The sequence below is a fragment of the Tachysurus fulvidraco genome, chromosome 25 (genome assembly GCF_022655615.1).
Source record: "Tachysurus fulvidraco isolate hzauxx_2018 chromosome 25, HZAU_PFXX_2.0, whole genome shotgun sequence".
In the NCBI taxonomy this organism is placed as follows: domain Eukaryota; kingdom Metazoa; phylum Chordata; class Actinopteri; order Siluriformes; family Bagridae; genus Tachysurus; species Tachysurus fulvidraco.
In genome coordinates this window covers 16,060,517-16,083,149 of record NC_062542.1, presented here as the reverse complement: position 1 = coordinate 16,083,149, position 22,633 = coordinate 16,060,517, and the positions used below count along the sequence as shown (strand labels likewise).

The 22,633-nt window shown below is 38.5% G+C and overlaps 3 protein-coding genes across 6 annotated transcripts in view; all 3 read right to left on the bottom strand.

Moving 5' to 3' along the window:
- Positions 1–5,950: 5,950 nt before the first annotated feature.
- On the bottom strand, positions 5,951–16,661 carry hnf4g (hepatocyte nuclear factor 4, gamma). Of its 2 annotated transcripts, none has more exons than XM_027176810.2 (10): positions 16,457–16,661; positions 10,990–11,158; positions 10,719–10,813; positions 9,502–9,608; positions 8,907–9,062; positions 8,535–8,622; positions 8,261–8,413; positions 7,489–7,725; positions 6,641–6,763; positions 5,951–6,521 (listed from the first exon to the last, which is right to left on the bottom strand). In XM_027176810.2, exons 2-10 carry the CDS (start codon positions 11,151–11,153, stop codon positions 6,403–6,405), a joined length of 1,242 nt encoding a protein of 413 aa, XP_027032611.1. In that variant the 5' UTR covers positions 11,154–11,158; positions 16,457–16,661; the 3' UTR covers positions 5,951–6,402. The 2 variants fall into 2 exon arrangements, with proteins under 2 accessions (XP_027032611.1, XP_027032603.2); XM_027176802.2 differs by lacking the exon at positions 16,457–16,661 and adding an exon at positions 13,467–13,942.
- A 241-nt stretch (positions 16,662–16,902) lies between these two features.
- Positions 16,903–20,374, bottom strand: LOC113658338 (probable G-protein coupled receptor 141). The gene is made up of 2 exons (XM_027170716.2): positions 19,946–20,374; positions 16,903–19,446 (listed from the first exon to the last, which is right to left on the bottom strand). The coding sequence occupies exons 1-2, from the start codon at positions 20,019–20,021 to the stop codon at positions 18,584–18,586; spliced, it is 939 nt and encodes a 312-aa protein (XP_027026517.1). The 5' UTR covers positions 20,022–20,374; the 3' UTR covers positions 16,903–18,583.
- A 624-nt stretch (positions 20,375–20,998) lies between these two features.
- Positions 20,999–22,633, bottom strand: part of pign (phosphatidylinositol glycan anchor biosynthesis, class N) — a 14,029-nt gene continuing 12,394 nt past the window's right edge. For 2 of the 3 annotated variants that reach the window (XM_027175936.2, XM_047808725.1), the window contains exons 24-29: positions 22,535–22,590; positions 22,359–22,434; positions 22,133–22,206; positions 21,922–21,964; positions 21,775–21,827; positions 20,999–21,627 (exon numbers count right to left, since the gene is read on the bottom strand). In XM_027175936.2, coding sequence (XP_027031737.1) covers positions 21,504–21,627; positions 21,775–21,827; positions 21,922–21,964; positions 22,133–22,206; positions 22,359–22,434; positions 22,535–22,590 — 426 coding nt within the window. In that variant the 3' untranslated portion in view covers positions 20,999–21,503. Of the gene's footprint in view, positions 21,628–21,774; positions 21,828–21,921; positions 21,965–22,132; positions 22,207–22,308; positions 22,435–22,534; positions 22,591–22,633 lie in introns of those variants that run through there. The other variant, XR_007139536.1, reaches the window with a different exon arrangement.

Sequence of the window (22,633 nt, the reverse complement as noted above, 5' to 3'; positions counted from 1 at the left end):
TGTAAAGACATATCGATGTATTTCATACCGATCCGCTTCTCTGAATATCATTAGTACTGTACCGTCAGGTGTCAGGACTTTCATAACAAATAACTTGATTAAATCAATTTTTCTACTAAATGTCGGATTTTTTATCCACATTGCCTTTTTAAACACGTATTTTGTTTTTAAAAAAAAAAGTTAGATTTAAAAAAAAACATCCCTAGACTTTTTTCTTGGCATCTTACAAGCAAAACCAAACTGAAATGCTGTGCCGTGTGTCATGAGAACGCCCCCCCCCCCCACACACACACACACACACACACACACATACACACGATATTTATTAGTTATTAACACCCACTCCTCTTACATCAGCATGTTTAGAGTGGATCTTTCAACCGGTAGAAAAGGGTTCTTCATGAGGTTCTTTGTATATATTTAGAGTTCCTGGCCTTTTAAAACCGTTCCAGTTTTGAAACTAGGAAAAACTCTTTTTTTTTTTTTCTAAGATGGAAGGCTTTGCACCGATTCGATTAAATTCCGAATATAATAAAAAGATTCGTTTCGTATCCGTGGGAGGGAAAATTCCACATGATTCCTATAATTTTCAACTTAAAGTATTCCTAAGCGTGTGTGTTTATATACTGAAACCATTGTAGTCTTTAGGATGACCGTATCGGTGCTGAATCGATGACATCGTGCCAGATCTTAATAAACGGTTCACATTAAATGGACAAACTATAAAAGCTGTTCATATAGAGGCCATAAACATATCCAATCAAGACATCATAAATCTAGTAAATGTTGTAAAGGAGGGTAGCTTTATGATCGAGCGTCCTAACAAAGAGGGCAGGATCCACACTCTGGTCCTAGAACATGTCCTTCCTCTGGCCTTGTTTACTAGGAGGATAATGAGAGAAGTATTATTCCACATAGACTACTAATAATTGAGACGTCCTCTGCAAATGTTATTTATTAGTGGCCGTAATGAGACATCTATTATTCCAGCCTGGCAGAAGCTAATGGGCCTAAATCCATTTACTCTAACTGTACAGGACAAAAAGCATGCAGGAGTGCAATTTTTTTTAAGCACGTGAAACTATTGCCAACAAATGGCTTCCATCACTAACCGGGATGGAATATGACTGTAAGCAAATTATTAGAATAAACTGTCTGGTTTCTTTCGCTCTTTAGCGCCGCTCTTATTAACATGACAAGACTCAGGGGTGGTAACTGCAAATAATTCGCCGTTAACTTCACACACACCTGATCAAATTCTTTATGTCGGGACTCGTGCGAGAGCTCTTTTTCTACTGTGACCATGTAATTAAATTCACGTTATTATTTATGTGTACATTTTGTACGTCATTTAAATCTCCGAAACGCTTCTTTTTAGCCAAAAGAGATTTTCTACACTTGACTTCCTGTTATAATCAAGGTCTTTCTAACCTGATAACTGAAGGTCATGCCTCAGTGAATAATTCAGAAACTGCGGCAGCACAGAAAGAGCTAATCTTATATTGGGAGTCGTAAAAGGATATTAGGGAAGAATTTCAAAAAGTGACACATCTAATAGAAAAAGATTACTTCGGGCTACACCAATTTGATTTGAATTGAATACATTTTACAAGTGCTTTCTTCCGCGTCTGTCTGGACAATGCAAGAATGCGAGGTGTCGACAAAGGCCGAATGCATTCGCTCCCTCGTCTGCCCTGCTTCTTTTTTAGAGCCTCGCATGTAGAAAACAAGTCCAAGGAAATTTGGCACGCCGGAGCAGGAACGCGAGATTCCAGGCTCTACCCTTAAATAGCTCTTTTACTTTTTTCCAAAAGCTGCAGTGAATTAATCAAGAATGATATGCCTCAGGTGGAAAAAAACGCGAGACCTAATATATAATTGAACGAACGAACGAACAGGTGAATGGTGTCCCATGAGAAATATCTGTTGATCTAATCAGGAAATAAATGCATAAAGTTGTATGAGAAAAACGATGGAACGTGATCTTTACCCTTTATCTCACACCGAACGGCAGGATGGACTTTGACCAGACAGACGCTATTCATTTTAACTTTACTTTTATACCAGTAGCTGGAGTGTGAGTGTCCCGAGAACGGAGCTAATCGGATATTAACCGTAATTCCGAATCTAAAATCTTATTTAACTGTATCGAATAAAAAAATGCACATTTTCAAGATCAATTTCCTGGAATGTTATAAAAAAAATTTTAAAAAAAAGGAACAAATTTGGAATAGCACCAAACTCGGTAGGAAAGCTACGACAAGACTCGCAGAGATTCACTTCTGCATAACAAAAGATCAGATTTATGAAGACCGAAGGTTTAACTTCTCAACCAACAAAGAGAATAATCCAAATGACCAAGTCACTATGGACCTCTAGTGACACCAGCAGGCAGCAGAGGAGCATAACAAGAGCTCAACGCGATACATTAAATTTTTTTTTTTTTTTAAGAACATTTAATATTTCTACAATGGAAAATAAACAAGCTTTATAATATGATGGAGATCCTTTGCTCCGAGAGAAATCATCAAAAACGTCATCGATGTCGAAATCGGATTTGATTAAAGTCCGGACGTTGCTTGTCGAATTCAGACATGAAAAGCTTTTTAGATAGTCACTGAAATGAACACAGTCTCCCCGATCTTGATGTCTAAACCCTCTGCTGAAGGAGAAAATAAAATTCGCCCTATTCACCTTATAGATCGTACGGATTACAGTCACAGTGATGAAAGTCGAGGCACGGAGGTTGTCGAGTTGGTACAAAAAAGGGGAAAAAGAAGGGATATGCTTATTCTAGCCACTCCAGTTTGCTCACAGACAGCTTATCAAGGCTTAATACCACATCGTCACACGAAGCTGCATGCTTGAAATGAGATGTGTGCCTCGAATACTAAGACTACGTTTTGTGTACCAATAAAAGCCACGGTGTACTGGGCGGCTCTTCATTAAAAGAGCACTGGATGCTCAGCTCTTTCCCATGTTGAGCTTTGTAGTTTAACCCCACGCAAGCTGCTACTCCATTATGGAGTGACTGGTGGGGTTTGCTGTGTTTATTTTACCCCTGCTCGGTCTTCCTAGCAGCTCTGCTACACCGTAATAGCTCGCTGCGTCACTTTCATATTTGTGATACGTAATTTGTTTTCCAGCAGGAAACACGATACGAACCTGAAACAAACTGTAGCTTAAAATAAGCCTTTTTGGGAACCACAAACCTTCCTTCCTATTACGATAATGTCTTCGTGGCATCTCTTACTGATCAGAGTCTAACAAATGCACAGGATATAATTCTTTCAACCAGTTCATTTTAACTAGAAGTAAACTAGAGGGACTCTGGAGCACGAATCCTGACGCCATGCCATACATCAGTATGTAATCTGATGTATCTGATTCAGAGACATTGACTCTGTGTCATGTCGGAAAATAAGATCGATTCGGTTAAGACACACTCTGCGTTGCCGTGAAAAATATCATACATCGGCACCATTTCCATATTAACCAACTCTTTATCATTGAAGAGAAGGAAAAAATCCTGCTACTGTTTTTCTAGCACTGTTTAAAACCCTAAATATTGTGTTTGTACTGTATAGCGAAATATACTGTATAGCGGAAATAGCTTAATTTAGCATATTTTGCATTGCTTTGTATGTCATGTTTATATGTTACATACAAAACCAAGCCTTACTGAGCATAATAAGAGAACGTGTGTACTTAACACGGTTACTTTACTTGTCATTTCCAAAAATGTAAACATATTACATATTACTGGAGCAGACTTTACAAATATACTATAGTATTATTCGTGTTGAAATTAAATTAGTTCCTTAAACACTGGAGTTTCAGTTAATATGAGGTATCGGGTCATAAATATTTTTACACTTAACATTCTGCTTCTGGAGTTTATTAGAAACCCAATTAAACCAAAAGCTTTATGAAATCCGAGAATCTAAAGCAAACCCAAAAGGTGCTATAATATAAGAACATGGATCATTTTTGGCAATAAACCTCAATCCATCCATGCTTTGCATCTTAAAGCATATTATCCAGTAACTCTGCTAAAACAAACAGTGTGTAAGTAAGACTGAGGAATCTGAGATGCTGAGTTTAAGGGGTTAAGTTAGAATGAACTAATGCAAAGAAACACAATATATATTTGTATTCCTTCATGTATGCATGCAAATCCTGATTATAGATCGACGCTCTGAAACCTCATCTGCTCTCTTAATCCTACAGCGTAGCTCTTAACCTCACCTCGCACCCCTCCCCAAAAACTGCATATCCATACTTATTTATGTTTATATCCCTGCTGGAAAAAAAATAGCTTAGACCAGCACGAATTTCGTGCTCGTCTAAGCTGTTTTTTTTTTTTTTTCAGCAGGGATATAGACATAAATAAGGAGGTTATTTGGATGTATGTATATACAGACAGGTGACAAATTAAAGGGAAAACGGCTGACTGTGTTATATGTCGAAGGACATTTTTTCTGCTGTTAAAGGTTTGAGTCGAATTATCCTTGTAGCAGGAAAGGTCAGGGCAAATGAATAAAAATAAATAAAGTGCTTCTGCGTGATCACCTTTATCCGACGGTGAAATATTTCGATCCCGTTGGGTTTGGTGTCTTCCAGGATGACTCTGCACTTATCTACAAGGTAAGAGGATTCACCGATGAGAATGAAAATGATGTGAAAGGTCTACGGGTCATCAGATCTCACCCAACCGAACACCTACGAGAGATTTTGTAGAGACGTGTGAGACTGCGCTCTGCAACACCATCTGCACCAAGACTGTTTGTTGCTTATACTTATAGTTTCAGAGACTCTTCAGTGACACGATAATCCGAAGACGTTCTGGAGGCTTGTGTCGCTTTACAAAAACATGATGTTAGTTTTGGCTATAATTTGTCACTCACCTGTGTGTATGTGTTCTGTTTCATTCATTCAGAGATGCGAAACGCATCAAACTAAACACTCGGTTGGTTCTTATTATTATTATATAAGTAATAATTTAGGCTTCATTAATTATACATGTTATTAAATCTTATAATTTATATAGCAATATAATCAGTAATTATTGTGCACAATAAAATATTTTGTTTGGGTGTTGTTGTTGTTTTATTTTATAAAACCCTATTACTTTAAAAAAAATCTATATTCTGTATAATGCATTTACTTTGATATTATTATAATTGTTTTTATTTGTTATATATGTTGTGTTTTTGTATGTTTGTTTGCTTTCCTTCTCAAAATCTCCTTTAGCTTCATCTTATTATCATGTCATTGTCCTATAAAACATTTATCGATTTATTGTCCGAGAGAGAGAGAGAGAGAGAGAGAGAGAGAGAGAGAGAGAGAGAGAGAGAGAGAGAGAGAGAGAGAGAGAGAGAGAGAGATGACTATTTTGCAGTGTGTTATATTTGAATAAGATACACAAACTTACCTGGAAACACCTGAGCACTTCTCCTGATGTACACCAGGTGGCGTTAGCTAAAAGTTTGAATATTTACATTTGGAAAAAAGTTTATAAATTGAATACACTATCCACAGATAACTCTTACTACACTAGTTAATAACGCCAAAATGCGTTACGTTTCGTCTTCGATCAAAAGAAAAGCAATGTAAGGTTTATTTCATGACGTTTTCCTCAGTTTTAGTTTCCAGCTAGTCAATAAAATAAATTAAAAAAAAACGCTCACGTGGACAAGTACAGACCTGTCGCGTGCTGCTTTTGGTCAAGGTTGCCAGAAGTTTCACAATTACGTCTTTTCAATAAAATAATAATAATAATTTTCAACCACAAACATGCAAGACCTATATATAATTATATATCATATTAAATATCACCTTATTTTCTCCAAGACTATATCATTTAAAGACCCCAAATGTGTACAGAACCAGTCAATCTGACAGTGATGTGTGTATCCTTTCTAAAACATATCAAATCAGAATTATTAGGCAGCCATAAAATATTTGGTTTATTAAACGTAAATCATAAATACAAAAACATTTCTTGTAATTCTACAGGTTACAGAATTGATGTTAAATAACTTGCACATATGTGTTTCTTTAGTTCTACTTTAATTCATTTTTAAGTAACCAAAATTACAGAGACACAAATCTGTTCTGAGATTATTAGACTTGTGTCAAATACAGGTTAGAATTATATATTTGCATATAAAACGTGTAATAGGAAATAGGACATTTCATGGGTCCACAAAAAATGGTAATTTTTTTTTTTCCCGCCAAGATTCGCCTCATGGCACGCTGTAAATGTTCGAAAAGATTTTTAATAATACACAGATCTTTTTTTTTACTCATGTCATACTATTTACACATTTACAAACACACACACAGATACAGCTTCAGTCATATACAGATTAGAATGAGGCAAGGACACCATTTGACGCCTCAGAGCGGCGGCTCAGGAGACGGCTGTGATGGCATTAAGTGTGTAGGACTAGAGGAGTTCTTATAGATCTCCTGGCTCTGAGCCTGAGGAGGAGATGGAATTGGGGTGTCTGGAGAAGCTGGAAAAACAGGCCACAAAACAGCATGAGCTTTTTTTTATACTCTGTATACACACATGCTTACATGTGGTTCATCAATAATATTCAACTAGTGATGTGTCTATAACTGATGATCTCACCTAACTGCTGCACATGCAGAGGGCCTGAAATGGAGCTGATGACTAACGTCTGGCCCGTGACCGGATCCTGGGCGAGTTGGGGGTGACCATGGTGGTGCAAGTACGGCTGCTCTGTGGTTAGACCTGTGAGGTCATTGAACATATAGATTTAGGTATTGATTATGAATGACATCTTAAATCCTACAAGGGTTATTTCTTTTTCTCTGGGGCCAAAGATGGCGCTGACATCATTAACTCGGCATAATATATCCTCCTCTGGGCCCCGATCATGTCATCTCTAATATGATTTTATAGAATAGTAATAGTTCTATAGGATGAAGGTTTCAAAATCGTTTTGCAGCAAAGGGCCCAATAATACAGTGCAAAAAAACACCCTATAATTGCAGAACAGATAATATCAGGCTTTAGGCAAATACTGCATTTGATCCATCGCTTTTTTTATTATTAGAGCCTTGTGGGTTTTTTTTTTTTTTTTTTTTTTTAGAAATTTGTATTTCTGAAAGCATTTATACAATAAGCGCTTCCCCTAATTTTATTAAAATTATTTGTACTCATTGTTAAGATTTGCCAAAATAAAATGCAAAGGTTGACCACATCTTATTTATTACAGAACGTTTATTCCGTTTTATTTTAACGTTTTATGCCGTGGAACATCGGTGAAACAATTTCGTTCCTGTTATCACTTACGTTAGAGTAGCTAGTCATTCATCTCAGCCTCCATCCTTTAGACTTTCCCTTACTGACAAATGACAGCCGTGTTTCTGGTTATGACTTTAAAGCCCTTTTATCTAAGGGTGTATGTTTTTTCTGTTAAATCTAAATGAATTAAGTGCTTTCTCTCATCTTACCTCCTAGCAGCATCTCTTGCAGCAGGTTGTCGATCTTGGCCAGTCCAAAGAGTTTGATGAACTGGAGCTGCTCGATCATCTGCCAGGTGATGCTTTGCAGGGTCGGAAGAAGCAGCAGCAGCTCGCCAAAGCGCCCACGAGAGTCGTACTGACGGTCATTAATGTAGTCTTCAAGACTCATCTGAACCTGGTACCTCATGCTTTTTATCTTTGAGGGATCTCTGAGGCTTTTGGCATCTGAAGGTCGTACCCAAAACAGGAGGGGATAGAGAGACATACTTCAAAGTTTTTCAACCTGAAAAATCTATCCACTGTAGCATATTTGGCGAAGAGAACAACATCCATTACCTCCAATCTCACTTATAACTGACGTCTAAATGCAGTTGTTTGTCAATAAACCTGACACAGCTTTTTTTTTTTTTTTTTTTTTTTTATAAATGATGTCCTATGTCTATATAATTTCTCCTTTCCTACAAGTGACTACTTTATCATTGGTGATGCAGATGGATGTCATGGGTATCACTGTGTGGAGCCGATGGCACAATGTAGCATAAACACCTTCTCAAAAACTCCTCGAGTGTCAGGAAACGAGGATAAAACTTTACTCTCGTCTGTCTCATCCTTACTCCTTTATATTTAGAGTTCAGTGGATGTAGTTTCGTGTTTATTGATGATCAACAAGCCTCCCTTAAACTTCGATTATAATTGAGATTGGGCTATAGTGATTTTCAGGTTAATTTTCCAACTGTGTTGTAATTTAAAAAGTTTGTACCGGGGTCAAAGAAAACAATGGCTTTCAGAGCTGCATATTCGTTGACATCAATCTGTATGTCTTGGAAAGGTGAGACCAATTCATCCAGGATGCGGTTAGCCACCCGGCCGATCTCTGCCTCGGGGCAATTTCGGTGAATAACGCAGCCATTACCTAGAGAAAAAAAAAAGAGAGAGAGAGAGAAACCAGCATTTGCACTAATTTACAATTGAGACCTTCCAGGATGTACACATGCATTTATAAAGAGTTGATGTAAATTCTGATCAATAGCTACCGAGCAGCAGGACGTCTTTGTACGCCATTGACCGCTTGGCCACTCCGAGCAGAAGATGTTCTCCTGCGTGCGCTCGCAATAAACTGACCTGCAAAACCGGAACAGAGGGAGAACGGCATGAACATTTAGCTCATTTAAAAAGCATCGGCAGCCTACTATAAGCATACTCAATCAATACAATAACAAAAGAGATGGCAGAGAAGATCAGAAATCCTGCACAAAACAGGAGCTCCTAAGAGCAAGGCTGAATGGAGGGATAAATTGAGTCAGTCATGTGAATAGCAAATATTGAGCTCAAGCAAAAGGGCCTGCAATTTAAGTCAAGTGCCTCCCCAATTAGCGCAGGCAGTTTGGCTTTCGAATAGCCATTACCTGGTCGTCAAGAGGTAATTCGCCGAAGGCCGGGATGTATTTAGCCCACTCTACCAGAACAAGCAGCTGTTGCTTCATAGACTCGCACACGTCCCCGACGGTGGCTGATTTCTTCTCGGAGATATCAGCGGAGCCCGTCGGACTGGCGACGCTGATCTACGCAGAGATGCAGCGAAGTTAGCACGTCCTCCAGAACCCTTTATTATTACACAAGCTGTTGCCTTGCAAAGTAAACTCACATAAGTATTCATGCAGATGATTGGAAATGTTGATGACATTAACCGATGCTTAAGCAGCGACTAATGCAAATTATAGACGCAGCCTCTCATCATCATCATTAACCAAGCATATCTGAAACGTTCTTCAGAGTTACTCTAATGAGATATTCATCTCCGTCTCTCGTCTGCTTATTCCGTCTTTAATCAGCTTTGTTAAGGACGATTGGAGTCTATGAAGAATGTCACATTGAGCATCTTTTGAATAAACTTAAGATATTAAGGCTGCAATTATCATGAGGTTAATTTCACTAGTGTGAAATGCGACGTTAATGCGGATGGAATACAAAGTGTGTACGTGTGTACAATCAGCAGCCAACCTGTTGTGAAAGGGACTCTGCCTGTGCCAGAACAGTGATAGGCGGAAGGTCATGCGAGTCTGGTGTGCTTCTCCTGGAGCTGATACGATCCCGTTCATTCTGCACAGCTGAGCAATGCACAAAAAAAAACAAAAAACAGCTGATTATAATGTTAACTACGGCTCGAAAAGAATACCGATTAGCTAAGATGACAGCGTTTGTCTGACTCCTCCTCAGGCTTGCAGACCTTCGAGACTCATAAAGTTCTCCAAAACTTCAGCATTTGTTCAGTGATGCTAATTATTAAAGTCCAAGAAGTTCATATTTTGCAAAACATTCAACCTCTCGAGATTGAGATATATTGAGAATAAGCGATAGATGAAAACACGGAAGGAAATATAAAAGTTCTACATGAGGAATACAAACCTGTGGAATGTGCTGTTATATATAGACAGTCAGCGTCAGACCGACATCAGTAACTCGTTTCTACACAGACGAGAACCTGAGCTGAGGAACTGAACCGGTGACTGTGAAGCGCTAGCATCACTCGCAAGCCGATCAACTGGAGCTCAAACTTGTTGATAAAGATAAATGCTGACTTAGGGTTAGACTGCTGTAGCATTTATGATGTATGTAATCAGGTGAGGGTTGAACACGAACATTATCAGAACAAAACCGTTTAACTCCGTAACCTTAACGGTGCATTTTGGTGCATTTTACTTATGAAGGCAAGGAGCAAGAAGAAAAACAACAGAGTGAGGTAAAACTTTAACCGATCTCCACCCTGAATAACACTCACACGCATGGAAAGTGAGTTAAAGAGCACATGATCGCCTGTCATAAAAACCACAGCCAAGGTTATACATCCAATAAACTGCACATTCCTCGTGAAGATTTTCAGTGCTAAGCATTTCCTTTTTCCTTAAGCATTTATAAGAAATAGAATGCAACATGGCGTGCTGTTTTAAAAAAAATAATCAACGGTGAATTAGCATGACGAAGTTGAATTCCTGTTACGATTTTTTTTTTTTATTTAGTATAGAAATGACGACAGATTTCGCACGGATTTCAGCGAACGCATTAATCATAAAAAAAAAACCTTTGATTTGTGGGTGCAGTTCATGTCAGAGCTGATCTGTTTCTACAGAAAATTAATCAACCATTTACGACCAATCAGATTCAAGGATTTCAACCAGCCCTGTGCTATAAATCAGTCGATGTACTGTAAGTGCGGCTACCTTCTTTTTTCATTCCAGCTCGGAAGCACTTGTGAAGCCTGCAGAAGCGGCACTGATTCCTCTTGTCTTTGTCGATGACACACTGACGACTGAACCTGATCGATCGGGTGAAAAGAAAAGTGCACATCTTGGGTACATGAATCTCTTCAAGTCGAACATGAACAGCCCTCAGGAATGCGATTTGAGGGACTGCATCTTACCGTCGTTAACTGTAGAAGTGAAAAACATGAGTGAAGCGAGGGGGGTTTAGAGGGTGAAGGGCGTCGGCTACCTGCAGGAGTAGACGTGACTCTTCCTGATGCTTCTACGGAAAAAGCCCTTGCAGCCGTCACAGCTGGAGGCGCCGTAGTGCTTGCCCGTGGCCTTGTCCCCGCAGATGGCACAGTTGGAGATCACGCCATTATCCTCAGGGCTGATGCTGGGCTCCGTTGGCATGCTGTCTGCAGATCAAACAGAAAACCGACACGTCATTACCACTCAAACTGGCACACAAAACTATCGACCTCTGGATTGGGGGTTAAAATGCAGCATGTGTGTTTTGCATCGATTATGAAATCACTCGTTTCCAGTCTAATATTCATACCGACCGAAGACACGCCAGGCAATACCAGGAGTCAGGTAGCTAAAGACGACTAGTTCGCAGAGCTAGCATAAGGTTAGCATGACCCACAAAACAAATGTCTATCGAGATACATCTAAGGCACCACGGCCTGGCCTGCTGTCTCGCAATCAGCGCTGTTAATGAGGAGGCAGAGGATTTCAATAAAGCGGTTTCTGCATAAGTGAACAAAGAGAGCGTTCTCGACCCTCTCGTGAAATAGAGATCAGCATCCCTCTGTTCACCTTCACAGAGGAAGAGAATCAATCATTCTTTTGTGCATCCAAAATCATAACATTTCAACAAAAGAACTGCAGCGAGGGGACCGGAGTCTTTTATTCGCTCCGAGCTGATTGAAATCTTCCTTTAATGCAGAACAGACTTAATTAGGATTTAGCTTCCGTGTTTTATCTCACAGACATGTATTCGATGGAGATTGACATCTCAGTGTTGAATTTTAATGCCCCGAAAGCCCGCTCTTTCGCATCAGGCCATCTACCTATTCCCAACCTGATCCTTCCTCATTTGAGAATTTTTTAAAAATGAAGAAGAAGAAGAAGAAGAAGAAGAAGAAGAAGAAGAAGAAGAAGAAGAAGAAGAAGAAGAAGAAGAAGAAGAAGAAGAAGAACTGCACCCATTGTTGTGTAGAAGCAATTTTGCGCTGTCAGCTTCTGAGACACAGGCTAATAAACTTCAGCACATGTTTTATGCTCTTGTTTTTAAGAAAAGAAAAAAAAAAGAAAAAAGTTATGCTTTCACTGCACATAAAATAAAGCAAAGAAAAAAATACAACAGGTAAATTACTTCCCCAAAGAATGAACTCACTTTAAAAATAAAGGGTTCCTCTGATGTTCTTTGGGCAGTCCAAGATTTTTAAATGAGCCGAACTTTAGTAAGGTTCTTGTACAGGGTTAACCCAAAGAACGGTGTCTAAATACACAAGGTTTAAATCTTTCATCCCTTTACTTGTCCCTCTGGTAACCTAAAGAGAACCCGACATCAGAGCGGGGACGCCTTGAAGGTGTCTCTCTTAAAGTCAACCATCGGCAAACTGGAGGCTTGGAGTTTTTCTACCACAGGCTTGTACAGTGGTCCACATAATCTCCTAATGTGTAGTTTATTTAACAGACAAAAAAAATTGTCTAATTGTCGATATGACGACGAGACGTGTTTATTTAACACGTACGGAAGGAGTCTCCGGTGTCGGTTGGTTTTATTTCTTACTTATTGTTTCTTCTTACCTGTTGTTCTAAGTATTATATTCATATTCAGCATGTAAGCAATGACTGTGAGACATTTAATAAAGTAGGAACTATTTTATTTGGTGATGATCATTTTTGGAGCCCCGACACATTCTTATGTGGACAACGCTATCTGTTCGCAGATAAGACGACTTGTTTGTGCTTGATAGAATGTACTTATAGCTTAGATTTCCTTCAGATGAGTTTATGGCTTCTTTGTCAGCATGTGGATTCCCTGTACAGAACAGTAAAGATAAACAGGCCTACCTTCGTCATCGCTCAATCTTAAGCCATCATCTGGTTAATGAAGAACAAGTGGTTTAGAGACAGTAAACTGCTTCTTACGGCAACGGCATCACGCTACCAACTAAAACTGCTCAGACGTCCCGAATCTAGGTTATGTTATACAGGTATAATTGTTTAATCTAGTGCTCAATCTTTCGATATTCTGTCCCAACTATTTAAAATTAATAATTTTTAATAATAATTTTTTTTAAGACTCAGCTTCATCATGGTTCAGTGGAATCTAAACTTTTGTTGAATTTTAAGCTGGGTTGTTAGACATCTATTGTTACTGGCTAATAATTTGCTTCTTCTTTTTTTTTTTTTAGTTGGAGCACAATCATTACACTTCCCAGTGTCTCGTCAGTCCTGACGGAGTACGGATGAACCCTGCCTCATATAACTAACAAATCCTTCGGCTCTTTTTTTTTTCCCAATTAATTAATAATTGATTTTTAATTGATTAATTTCAAGGATCGGTCATCGTTCGAAAACCGAATTACCTCCAGAAATGTACATAAATAAGAAGCTCTAACTCCAGGTCCAATGACGTGAAAACATTTCATGCAAAAAGTTTGTATCAGCAGCCGTCACATCGATCGTTATCATATCAATCACGTTACTCACTCCCGCTGTACAGCATGTCAGTGTTCTCAAAGCCCAGCGTGCTGTAGATAGGATCCAGCTCTTCACAGTAATTAACTACATCCATGTCCAGGAAGGATTTGGATATCGGCGTCAGAGAAAACTTCATCCCTGCCAAACTATTTCTGTTAAAACTCAATTGTCTATGATTTCACTGATTCCTTAAGTGTCCATCTCTCCACAATTCTGATTGGTCCTGTGGTAAAACAAGGGAGGAGCCTCGTGTTATAAACTCCTTGCTCAGGACTTATTCACTAAACTTATCTCCCATCCTTATCCGAAACTTATCAGAAGGGTGAGGTGATAAATCTAGTTGTATTGGGCCTATCGAGAGCTCTTAATCTACAGAAGATGACCATTAACCGTGCGAGGGATTAAACAGACTGCAAGAACGGAACATAAAGATCGAGGGATTGTATTCGACCCGTTTAACCTGGTCAAATCTCGGCTGTTATCTGACAACGTCTTCTACAAAATAGTTTTCACAAAGCAGATTGAGTCGTCACGCCGTCCTGCGGACCTGTGAAATGAACACAGGTGAAAAAATTCTGGGCTTCGTTTAGAGTTAATAGAATTGTTTAACAAGTTTAATCTTGGTTGCGAAGATCTTCTGCATGCGATCGTTCATGGAGAGCAGATTCTGAGCCCTGTCAGTCAAATCAGACAATAAGACACAAAAAAAAATCTTCTGATGAACGTTTGGTGTATTTTTTTGGAGAGTTTCGACAACTGCTAATTTGTCTAATCTATTGTCATATCATTCCATGAATTTATCAGATATTAGAATTTTTTTTATTTCTCAGACACCAATATTGGATTTGTTTTTTCTTCATAGCTACATATGTAAAAGATTTCGGACCTTAAGTATTTGTTCCTTTAGATCTAAGTCTAACATTCATCCAGATGGAAAACTTTTAACACGTCTTCTAAGGATGCTGAAAAGACGGACTCGGTTGTATAGAACTAAGTACAAGCTAAGCCTGTTGTTACGGGCCAAAACGGACAAATCATTTCATTCGTTCATTCATCTTCTACCGCTTATCCGAACTTCTCGGGTCACGGGGAGCCTGTGCCCATCTCAGGCGTCATCGGGCATCGAGGCAGGATACACCCTGGATGGAGTGCCAACCCATCACAGGGCACACACACTCTCTCATTCACTCACACACACACTCACACACTACAGAGAATTTTCCAGAGATGCCAATCAACCTACCATGCATGTCTTTGGACCGGGGGAGGAAACCGGAGTACCCGGAGGAAACCCCGGAGGCACGGGGAGAACATGCAAACTCCACACACGCACAAGGCAGAGGCGGGAATTCGAACCCCCAACATATCAGTCCAAATGATCATCATTGAGACCACCAAGACCAGATGAACTGATTTATTATATCATTTGGAATGACTGCATGGAACGTGGATCTAAAGCACGTGTCAGCTATCAAAAGAGGCCCGGGACTATATCATAAACAGGACCGATGGGTTAAATTATCTTAAACAAACACAATTAGAACCATTCAGTGGAATTAAAGCAGCTTTTGGCTTCTGAGTAAAAGGAAGTTACATTTTAACCGAACTCGATGCCAAGCGAAGCTTCACCGCCGTTCAAAATGGGGAAGTGTTCACAGCACTTTGTTTCAAGGTCACTCCCACTGTTTAGATTTCTCACACACACACACACACACACACACACACACACACACAAAATAAAAAAAAGAAGAAGGATTACGTTTATCAGTTGTATATCGTCGAGAAGACAATTCTCAGATGGATAGATAGAATTAAAATTTTATTTGTAATTAAACAATAAATTCTTATTGAAATTGAATTATTTATTTATTTATTTATTTATTTATTTATTTATTTATTTATTTATTTATTTTTGTCAAGGGACGATTCTGTCAAAGTCTGATTCATTCCAAATCCAGAAATCTTAAACTGCTTCTAAAGTCGAGTCTAAAACAGGATCCCAGACGGCCGAGGAAGAAACCTTAAACAATTCCAGCAGGATGTTTCAGCCCAGAATTACATTATGTATAATAAAGGAACCACCTTCACTTAGTTTTAATCGGTTTATTATTCTGTAAACATTTTCAAGCCTAAGCTGAAGCTCGAGTCACATAAACGTGAGTCCAGATCCAGGTCACTTAAGTTCACTCTCAATGCATCACAGATTCTTGAGTACATTGTATACGTTAAAGGTAACAGGTAAAGATGCAATGGTTTATAATATAATATAATATAATATAATATAATATAATATAATATAATATAATATAATATAATATAATATAACATAACATAACATAACATAACATAATATAATATAATATAATATAATATAATTTCATGAGATCACCATTACAGACCCTCAGACTCCTTTAGGACCCTTAAATCTCACAAGCAAACCATTTTTAACATTTACACTATAAGAGCAACACACTGAATAACTATTATAAATAAAAAAAGTAGTAACGAACAAACAGAAACTACGGGTCATGAATTTTTTTTACGACTTATCGTAAAAAATAAATAAATAAATAAATAAATCAGATGCATATGGAAAATGAAATAAAACCATCTAAAACATGCAACTGGAACATGTTATTAATATAAATATAGAAATATCTCGGATGATACATGCTTCCTTAAATAACCGGTTGAGTTTAGACATCTAGACTACTTTTATTCGACTATTATCTTATACCATGCTTATCTTAGTAGTCTACTTCTGACAAGTCTTACTAGCATGCTAGCACATTTAAATGAAAGTCGCAGCTGCTGACGTCATAAAGTCCAACGTACAAAAGGATAAAAAAAGTGAGTGCGGTCGACGTATTTGCATACGGTCTAATCTAACCCAGACCGAAGGAAGATGTATAACTGATATACAACTTCTGAACAACACAGTTTCCACCCGCTCCTCACGGCCTACCGGGGGGACAAACAAGACAAACGACAGCTCTTACCTTTTCTTCGTCCTCACACGGCTGTTCATCGATAGCACTGAATCTAAATGAGCTATTTTGTTGTGTTTTTTGCAAAAGGGAAATAAGGGAGTTTTTTAAAGCAGCTGGTCATGTTGAACGTCCTCGGGATTAAAAAACTCAGGGCAAAGCTGGGACACACTCAGCAGTGTCAGGCCAGTCTCATTACATCGATTTACTAAACAAACTGAAGCTGGGTGGAGATGTTAAACAGTAACCAGGAACAATAAAAAAAGCACCAAAAGAAATGAATCAGTGGTGTGTGTGTGTGTGTGTGTGTGTGTGTGTGTGTGTGTGTGTGTGTGTGTGTGTGTGTGTGTGTGTGTGTGTGTGTGTGTGTGTGTGTGTGTGTTTTAAAAGACACGTTAAGCAGCAATCATTTTAAAATTCCGCTTATTTGCCTAGATTTATACTTTTACCAGGACCGGTTCAATACAATTTAATTTATTTGTACAGCATAGAATAGTTTTAACAATGCACATCGTTTCGAAGCAGTTTTACAGAAGCTTATAAAAAGAATAAAAAATGTTAAACTTTAAAATTAAGTCACTATTTATCTCTAACATTTATCCCTAACGAACAAGCCCGAAGGGACGGTGAGGATACGAGGAAGAAACATTGAGAGGAACCAGACTCAGAAGTGAACCTCATCCTCATTTAAGTGGCACTGGACAGGAAATAATAATGTCAATGTAAATAATGTCCTTTCTACAACAGTTTATAGTCCAGTGGAGTTAAGCAGCCAAGAGCTTCTGAGGAACAACAGGTAAGAGTCATTTCTTCAAATGTTCACTGATGAAAATCTGAACGTGACAGCAGATGTAGCACCACTACCACTGCCAGCACCACCATCACCACCACCACCACTACTACTGCTTATAATAATAATAATAATAATAATAATAATAATAATAATAATAATAATAATAATAATTGTATACAATTATAAATACTATATTATTATTATTAATATTATTACTAACAACAACAACATAAACTCCTTTAGATTTATTTTTTTTTCACTAAACAAACGTATCTAATACAAACACTATGATATAAAAAAACACCCAACATAAAACCATTCGTTTTTCGTTTCTTTGTATATGCATCTGCCTTGAAAGAAAGAAAGAAAGAAAGAAAGAAAGAAAGAAAGAAAGAAAGAAACATTGTAAAGTTTTCAATAAGAAGATTATAAGCACATTTTTCTAATGCTTCTTATAATAAAATCTTCTACAAAATGTTATATGAGCTATTTCTCATATATACATTGGGTGTTGAACAGTTTGTGTTGAGATTCAGAGGTCCTACAGGAGACTAATGGTCTTGTGGTACCGTAATTATTCCATTCATTTAATCTAGAACAATGTGATGTAGTTCACAGTGAATATATCCTGGATCTGTAATTATACAGAGAGAAAAATCGATAAGATTTTGATGTTTGATGGAAACCATTAGTCAGTTTCCATTAGAACATACGATAATATTTATATTTTTTTAAATAAAGAAGGCAGGACACGACACATTAAACTTCTTCGTTTTTTTTTTATCTCTTTTATAATATTCAATTTCTTATCATCGTCCAGCCCAATGAGAATCGAATTAGCACAATTTTGTCGCATACACAGATTTATCTGATTTGATCCGTGCTTCACGAACCCCAGACGGAGAATCGTCGATCTAAAGGGTTAGAATTAGCCCTTGGGGTTTGTCTATAAAAAGACTAACAGGAGTTTGAGGTAAATACAGAAACACATACAGTTTCCTCAGCCCGAATAATACATATTATTATTCATATTAATACTTGTGCTAATAAGGAATTTATAAAATATCACATCACACATTTAAAGGGCCATTGCAAGAAAAAAACAAGCAGGTAATTATTATAATGCAAGCTAGCTGCCATTTAATCTTTCTAAAATACCCGAGGTAAAGGGAATTGACAGAGTTTTTGAGTACACTGTTTTCGTCCGTCCATAAAGCATTCGTCAGGTAAGATGTAACAGTCGTAACCACTCTTCATCGACAATGCTTTGGTAGTTATGAGCACTGAAGCTCGACCGTTGATCTCTGACACTGAAAGTGGATTCCACAGAGCAGCGTTTTCTGCAGTTAACCTCCACACCTATGGCATATTCCCTTCCCGGCAAAAACGAACATCATGTCGAAGCAGGTAATCGCCGTGAAGGCCAGGAACACCTCGTTGTCCTGCTGTAGGACTGAATGTTTGGTCAGGTAGTACAGCCGATACAGGTGATACGGCGCCAGGCAGAAGAGGATGATCAGCACGAGGCTGACGTTCTTCATCTGAGCCCAGAACTCCTGGTGAGCCCATACGCCCGCACCGTGCTTTTTGATCATGAAATACAGAATGGATGCGAGCACACAGCTCATGATGCACGACACGATTATTGTACAAACCGACAAAAAAATGTTACACGCCAACACCGGTCCGTTTTTGAGCTCTTCCCCAAAATGGAAGCATCTGTGGTCGGTTTTGTTGGCGTGCGCCCCATAATGATACAAGGTCACGGGGCCGACGATTAGCACCACGGACCATATGGCGACGCTGAACGCCATGGCATGGAAACTCCGATAGAACCCGATCTGCTCTACTTTTTTAAAGTAATACACGAAGTTAACGGTGAGGATGATGACGTAGATGACGAAGACCACGTGCATGTGAATGTGGATCATGCTGCTGACCACTTTACAGAAAAAGAAATGCAGGTCCCAGGACTGAGTCACATAGTAGTAGATGCGGAAAGGGATGGTGAGCAAGAAGAAGACGTGGACCAAGATCAAGTTGAAAAAGGTGACGGTGGTCCACGAGCGCAGGTTCGATTTTAACACGCCGATCATCAGAGTCACGCCGACGCTTCCTACTGTGAGCACCGTGCTGTAGATGATGATCAGGCTGATTTGGTGCGCAGAACTCATGGTAGAATTGCTGCTTGCACTTAAATTCATGGTTCCTGAGCAGAGAAAATAAACAGGTATAAACTTAAACCACAAATCATTAAATATTTTGATCAATAACAGACAAACAATCAGATGAGTTGTTGTTTTTTTTTTTTGATATCCTCTCCCTGTTTATAACAGATTCTTTCTACAGATGTTTCTCGATCAGATCTTATCAACTAAGCTCTTCATCACTAAGACCATCATCCTTAAACTAAATAAAGCAGACAATGAAAGACCACCTAAGCTGATGGTTTTGTTTATTACATAATTCTATACGTATTTCTTCACAGTTTTGCTCACAGTAATGAGAAATTAAATAAATATATAGTTTAGTTTCAAATGAATCCAAAGCACCTTTGACTCAGTTGTATTTCTGATCACATTTTAGGAGTACGGTCTGTTTTTAGCCAGTTTTGAACCTTTACGAACAAGCACGTGAAATACATTTTAAACATCAGCGATAAGAAGTTTTTATTTATATAATATAAAATGAAAGTATACCCCACATACCGATAAAGCAGAAGCTGGAGTGAATAGACAGTGCAAGAGGAAGTAGAGCAAAGAGCTGGTGTCTCGGTCTCTTCATCTACAAATAGATGCACGCTTGTCTGTAAACTCAACTGAGGGCATGTGAGAGAGAGAAAAAAAAAAAGGTGGGAGTGTCTTGCAAAATTAGCTGCTTTGTCATTTACACTTATTGCACATGTAACACCTCTGAGCAGTTTCCTCAAACAGCAGGACGCGGGCTATTTCTTTCGGTTCTTTCTATTTTAATCACTCAAAACAGGTTACAAATTTCATTATCTAGATATGTCTGGTTTGGTTCGGTAAAAGCAGAAGACGTGCAAGACAATCTGTGTAGTTGGAAAATCTTTTGACTAGCCTCAGACAGATAGAGGAAGGAAGCAGAAGCATGGTCTGAGATCATAATGAAATTCAAATTAATTCGAAAAAGAAAAAACCCTCAAATGAAAATCCTGCACTGATGATTAGAACTGTAAGAAGATTAAAAGTTCATCCTATTTGATCCTTAAAAGCTTGTGGTGATGTTACTGAGACACTTTTCGCAAGAACACACAGAACGAATATATATTAACATAATATTATATAATATGAGTAAGAGTTAAAGGGGGTACTCCGGTTTCCTCCCCCGGTCCAAAGACATGCATGGTAGGTTGATTGGCATCTCTGGAAAATTGTCCGTAGTGTGTGAGTGAATGAGAGTGTGTGTGTGTGTGTGTGTGCCCTGTGATGGGTTGGCACTCCGTCCAGGGTGTATCCTGCCTCGATGCCCGATGACGCCTGGCACAGGCTCCCCGTGACCCGAGAAGTTCGGATAAGCGGTAGGAAACGAGTGAGTGAGAGAGAGTGAGTAAGAGTTGATATGTACAGGAAGCGAAGACATCGATAAGCAGTCATTCTGTTATTCTGTAGCTCAGTTGATCGGGAAAATCATCCAGATCTTGTGTTATATAATATATGTACGGACATAAACGTCTACGAGGAGACGAATTCATATTCGTTCATGCAAATATGTTATACATTAAGAAAGGGGTCACATGGTATGAGAGTTTTAGTGTTTTATTATAAATAGACTGATGTACAGACATCAAAATCTCAATCCCATCTTTATCTTGTGCTTTGTCGGTACAGTACAAAGATAATAAATACAAAAATAAATGCAGTATTATTAAAAAAAAAAAATAAAAAATGAGACCTTAAATTTCAGACCTTTGGAGTGTAATAGGTAAGAACGGTGTAATAGACCATGTTGGGGTTTCACGCTCATTTCCATAAATTTTTTTATGTGGCGGAATTATTTAATTTTATATCATCATTTGTTTGAGGTTTTCTTTGCAAATAACACTTCCGTGACCACAATAAATTTCCTACAAGTTCATGGCTGAGGATTTGCATAGCCACCAAAGACATATAACATGCTCTACTTCCTTTAAACCTATCAGTGTATTTACCAGAAATGTCCTTTTTTTTTTTTCAGCTTCCTCATAAGAAAGTTAATTTGCAGTGTAAGCCAACTGTTTGCCCCCTGGCACACTGCTTAACACTGTCACTTAAAGTGCGTCTTCGCTCTTTGTCCAAACTGGAGCTTCTTTGAGGTCAGGGTGTGTGTCATCACACTCAGCAGCATCAGGAAGATGGTCATGGACATGACAATGACGTAGTGACTAATGCTAGAAGAGGGAAAAAAACAACAGATACGTCTTTAGAGACGTCTCTCCGATGTAGCCGAGCTATTCGCTAACCGCTAAACACCCGGCTCGTCGTTCGGTTAAGTTGAAGGTGTTGAAGAGGTAAAATGAGAGACGTTTAGGAATTACCTCGTGCCGATATCAAGCCAGCTTCCGTAGTCTTTCACCAAGAAGAAGAAGTGCTGAGGAGTAGGAGAAGACAAATAAAAAATAAGGTGGATTCTTAAAAGATTCTTAAAAACAGAAATTAGGTAAAGTTTATTCTAAAGAACCTACCAGTGCCATCAGATCAGAGATGACCAGCACGATGAGGAAGAGGCTGAAATGGAAAGAAAATATAATTTACACAGATGTGATAAATAAATAAAAACCACAGGAAGATGATTTATGCTGTGGAAGGGGTTGGGTGGGTGTGTGTGTGTGTGTGTGTGTGTGTGAGGGGGGGTGTCCCCATGCGTCCCATGATACGAGATGATAAAGCCTGTACCTCCGTGACGAAAGCCTCGTTGATACTTGAACACTTTCGAAAGTGCACGTAACAATTATGAAGGGAATGAGGACCTAAAATGGCAACACAAATACACAACATTAGGAGCGGTATGCTATTTCTTCAATAGCAGTAATTTAAATACACAATAAATATTTCTGTGCACTAGATCTCACAAAGTTAGCTGGAAATTCGCTCGACGTGTGTTCGTGTGCGAGTGTCGTACCTTCCACATTAAAAGGCCACCCATGATGAAAGGGTTAAAGACCGTTAGAAAGCAGTAGATAGAAGCTGGGTCAAAACTGTGAAGAAAAAAAAGAGGTTTTTTATTAGCATTTAAATATAGGGTTTGTGTAGAATTGTATCTTTAATAAACCCAAAGTCTCTGATAATAAAGTGTACCTGTTGATGGAGGCAATGTTTCCTGTGCCGAAGAATGCGATGATTATGAAGAATACCTGGTGTAAACGATTAAGGCATGATTCATGAAAAAAGGAAAGA

What these genes read in the sequence shown, in the direction of transcription:
- LOC113658338 (XM_027170716.2), bottom strand. Translation starts at nt 20,021, where the DNA reads ATGAAGAGACCGAGACACCAGCTCTTTGCTCTACTTCCTCTTGCACTG. An exon ending in CTCCAGCTTCTGCTTTATCG is followed by an intron (nt 19,447 to 19,945) that starts GTATGTGGGGTA and finishes TTCTCTGCTCAG; the next exon opens with GAACCATGAATTTAAGTGCA.
- hnf4g (XM_027176802.2), bottom strand. Translation starts at nt 13,593, where the DNA reads ATGAAGTTTTCTCTGACGCCGATATCCAAATCCTTCCTGGACATGGAT. An exon ending in AGCTGGAATGAAAAAAGAAG is followed by an intron (nt 9,609 to 10,718) that starts GTAGCCGCACTT and finishes TGCATTGCTCAG; the next exon opens with CTGTGCAGAATGAACGGGAT. An exon ending in TCTGCATGTGCAGCAGTTAG is followed by an intron (nt 6,522 to 6,640) that starts GTGAGATCATCA and finishes CTGTTTTTCCAG; the next exon opens with CTTCTCCAGACACCCCAATT.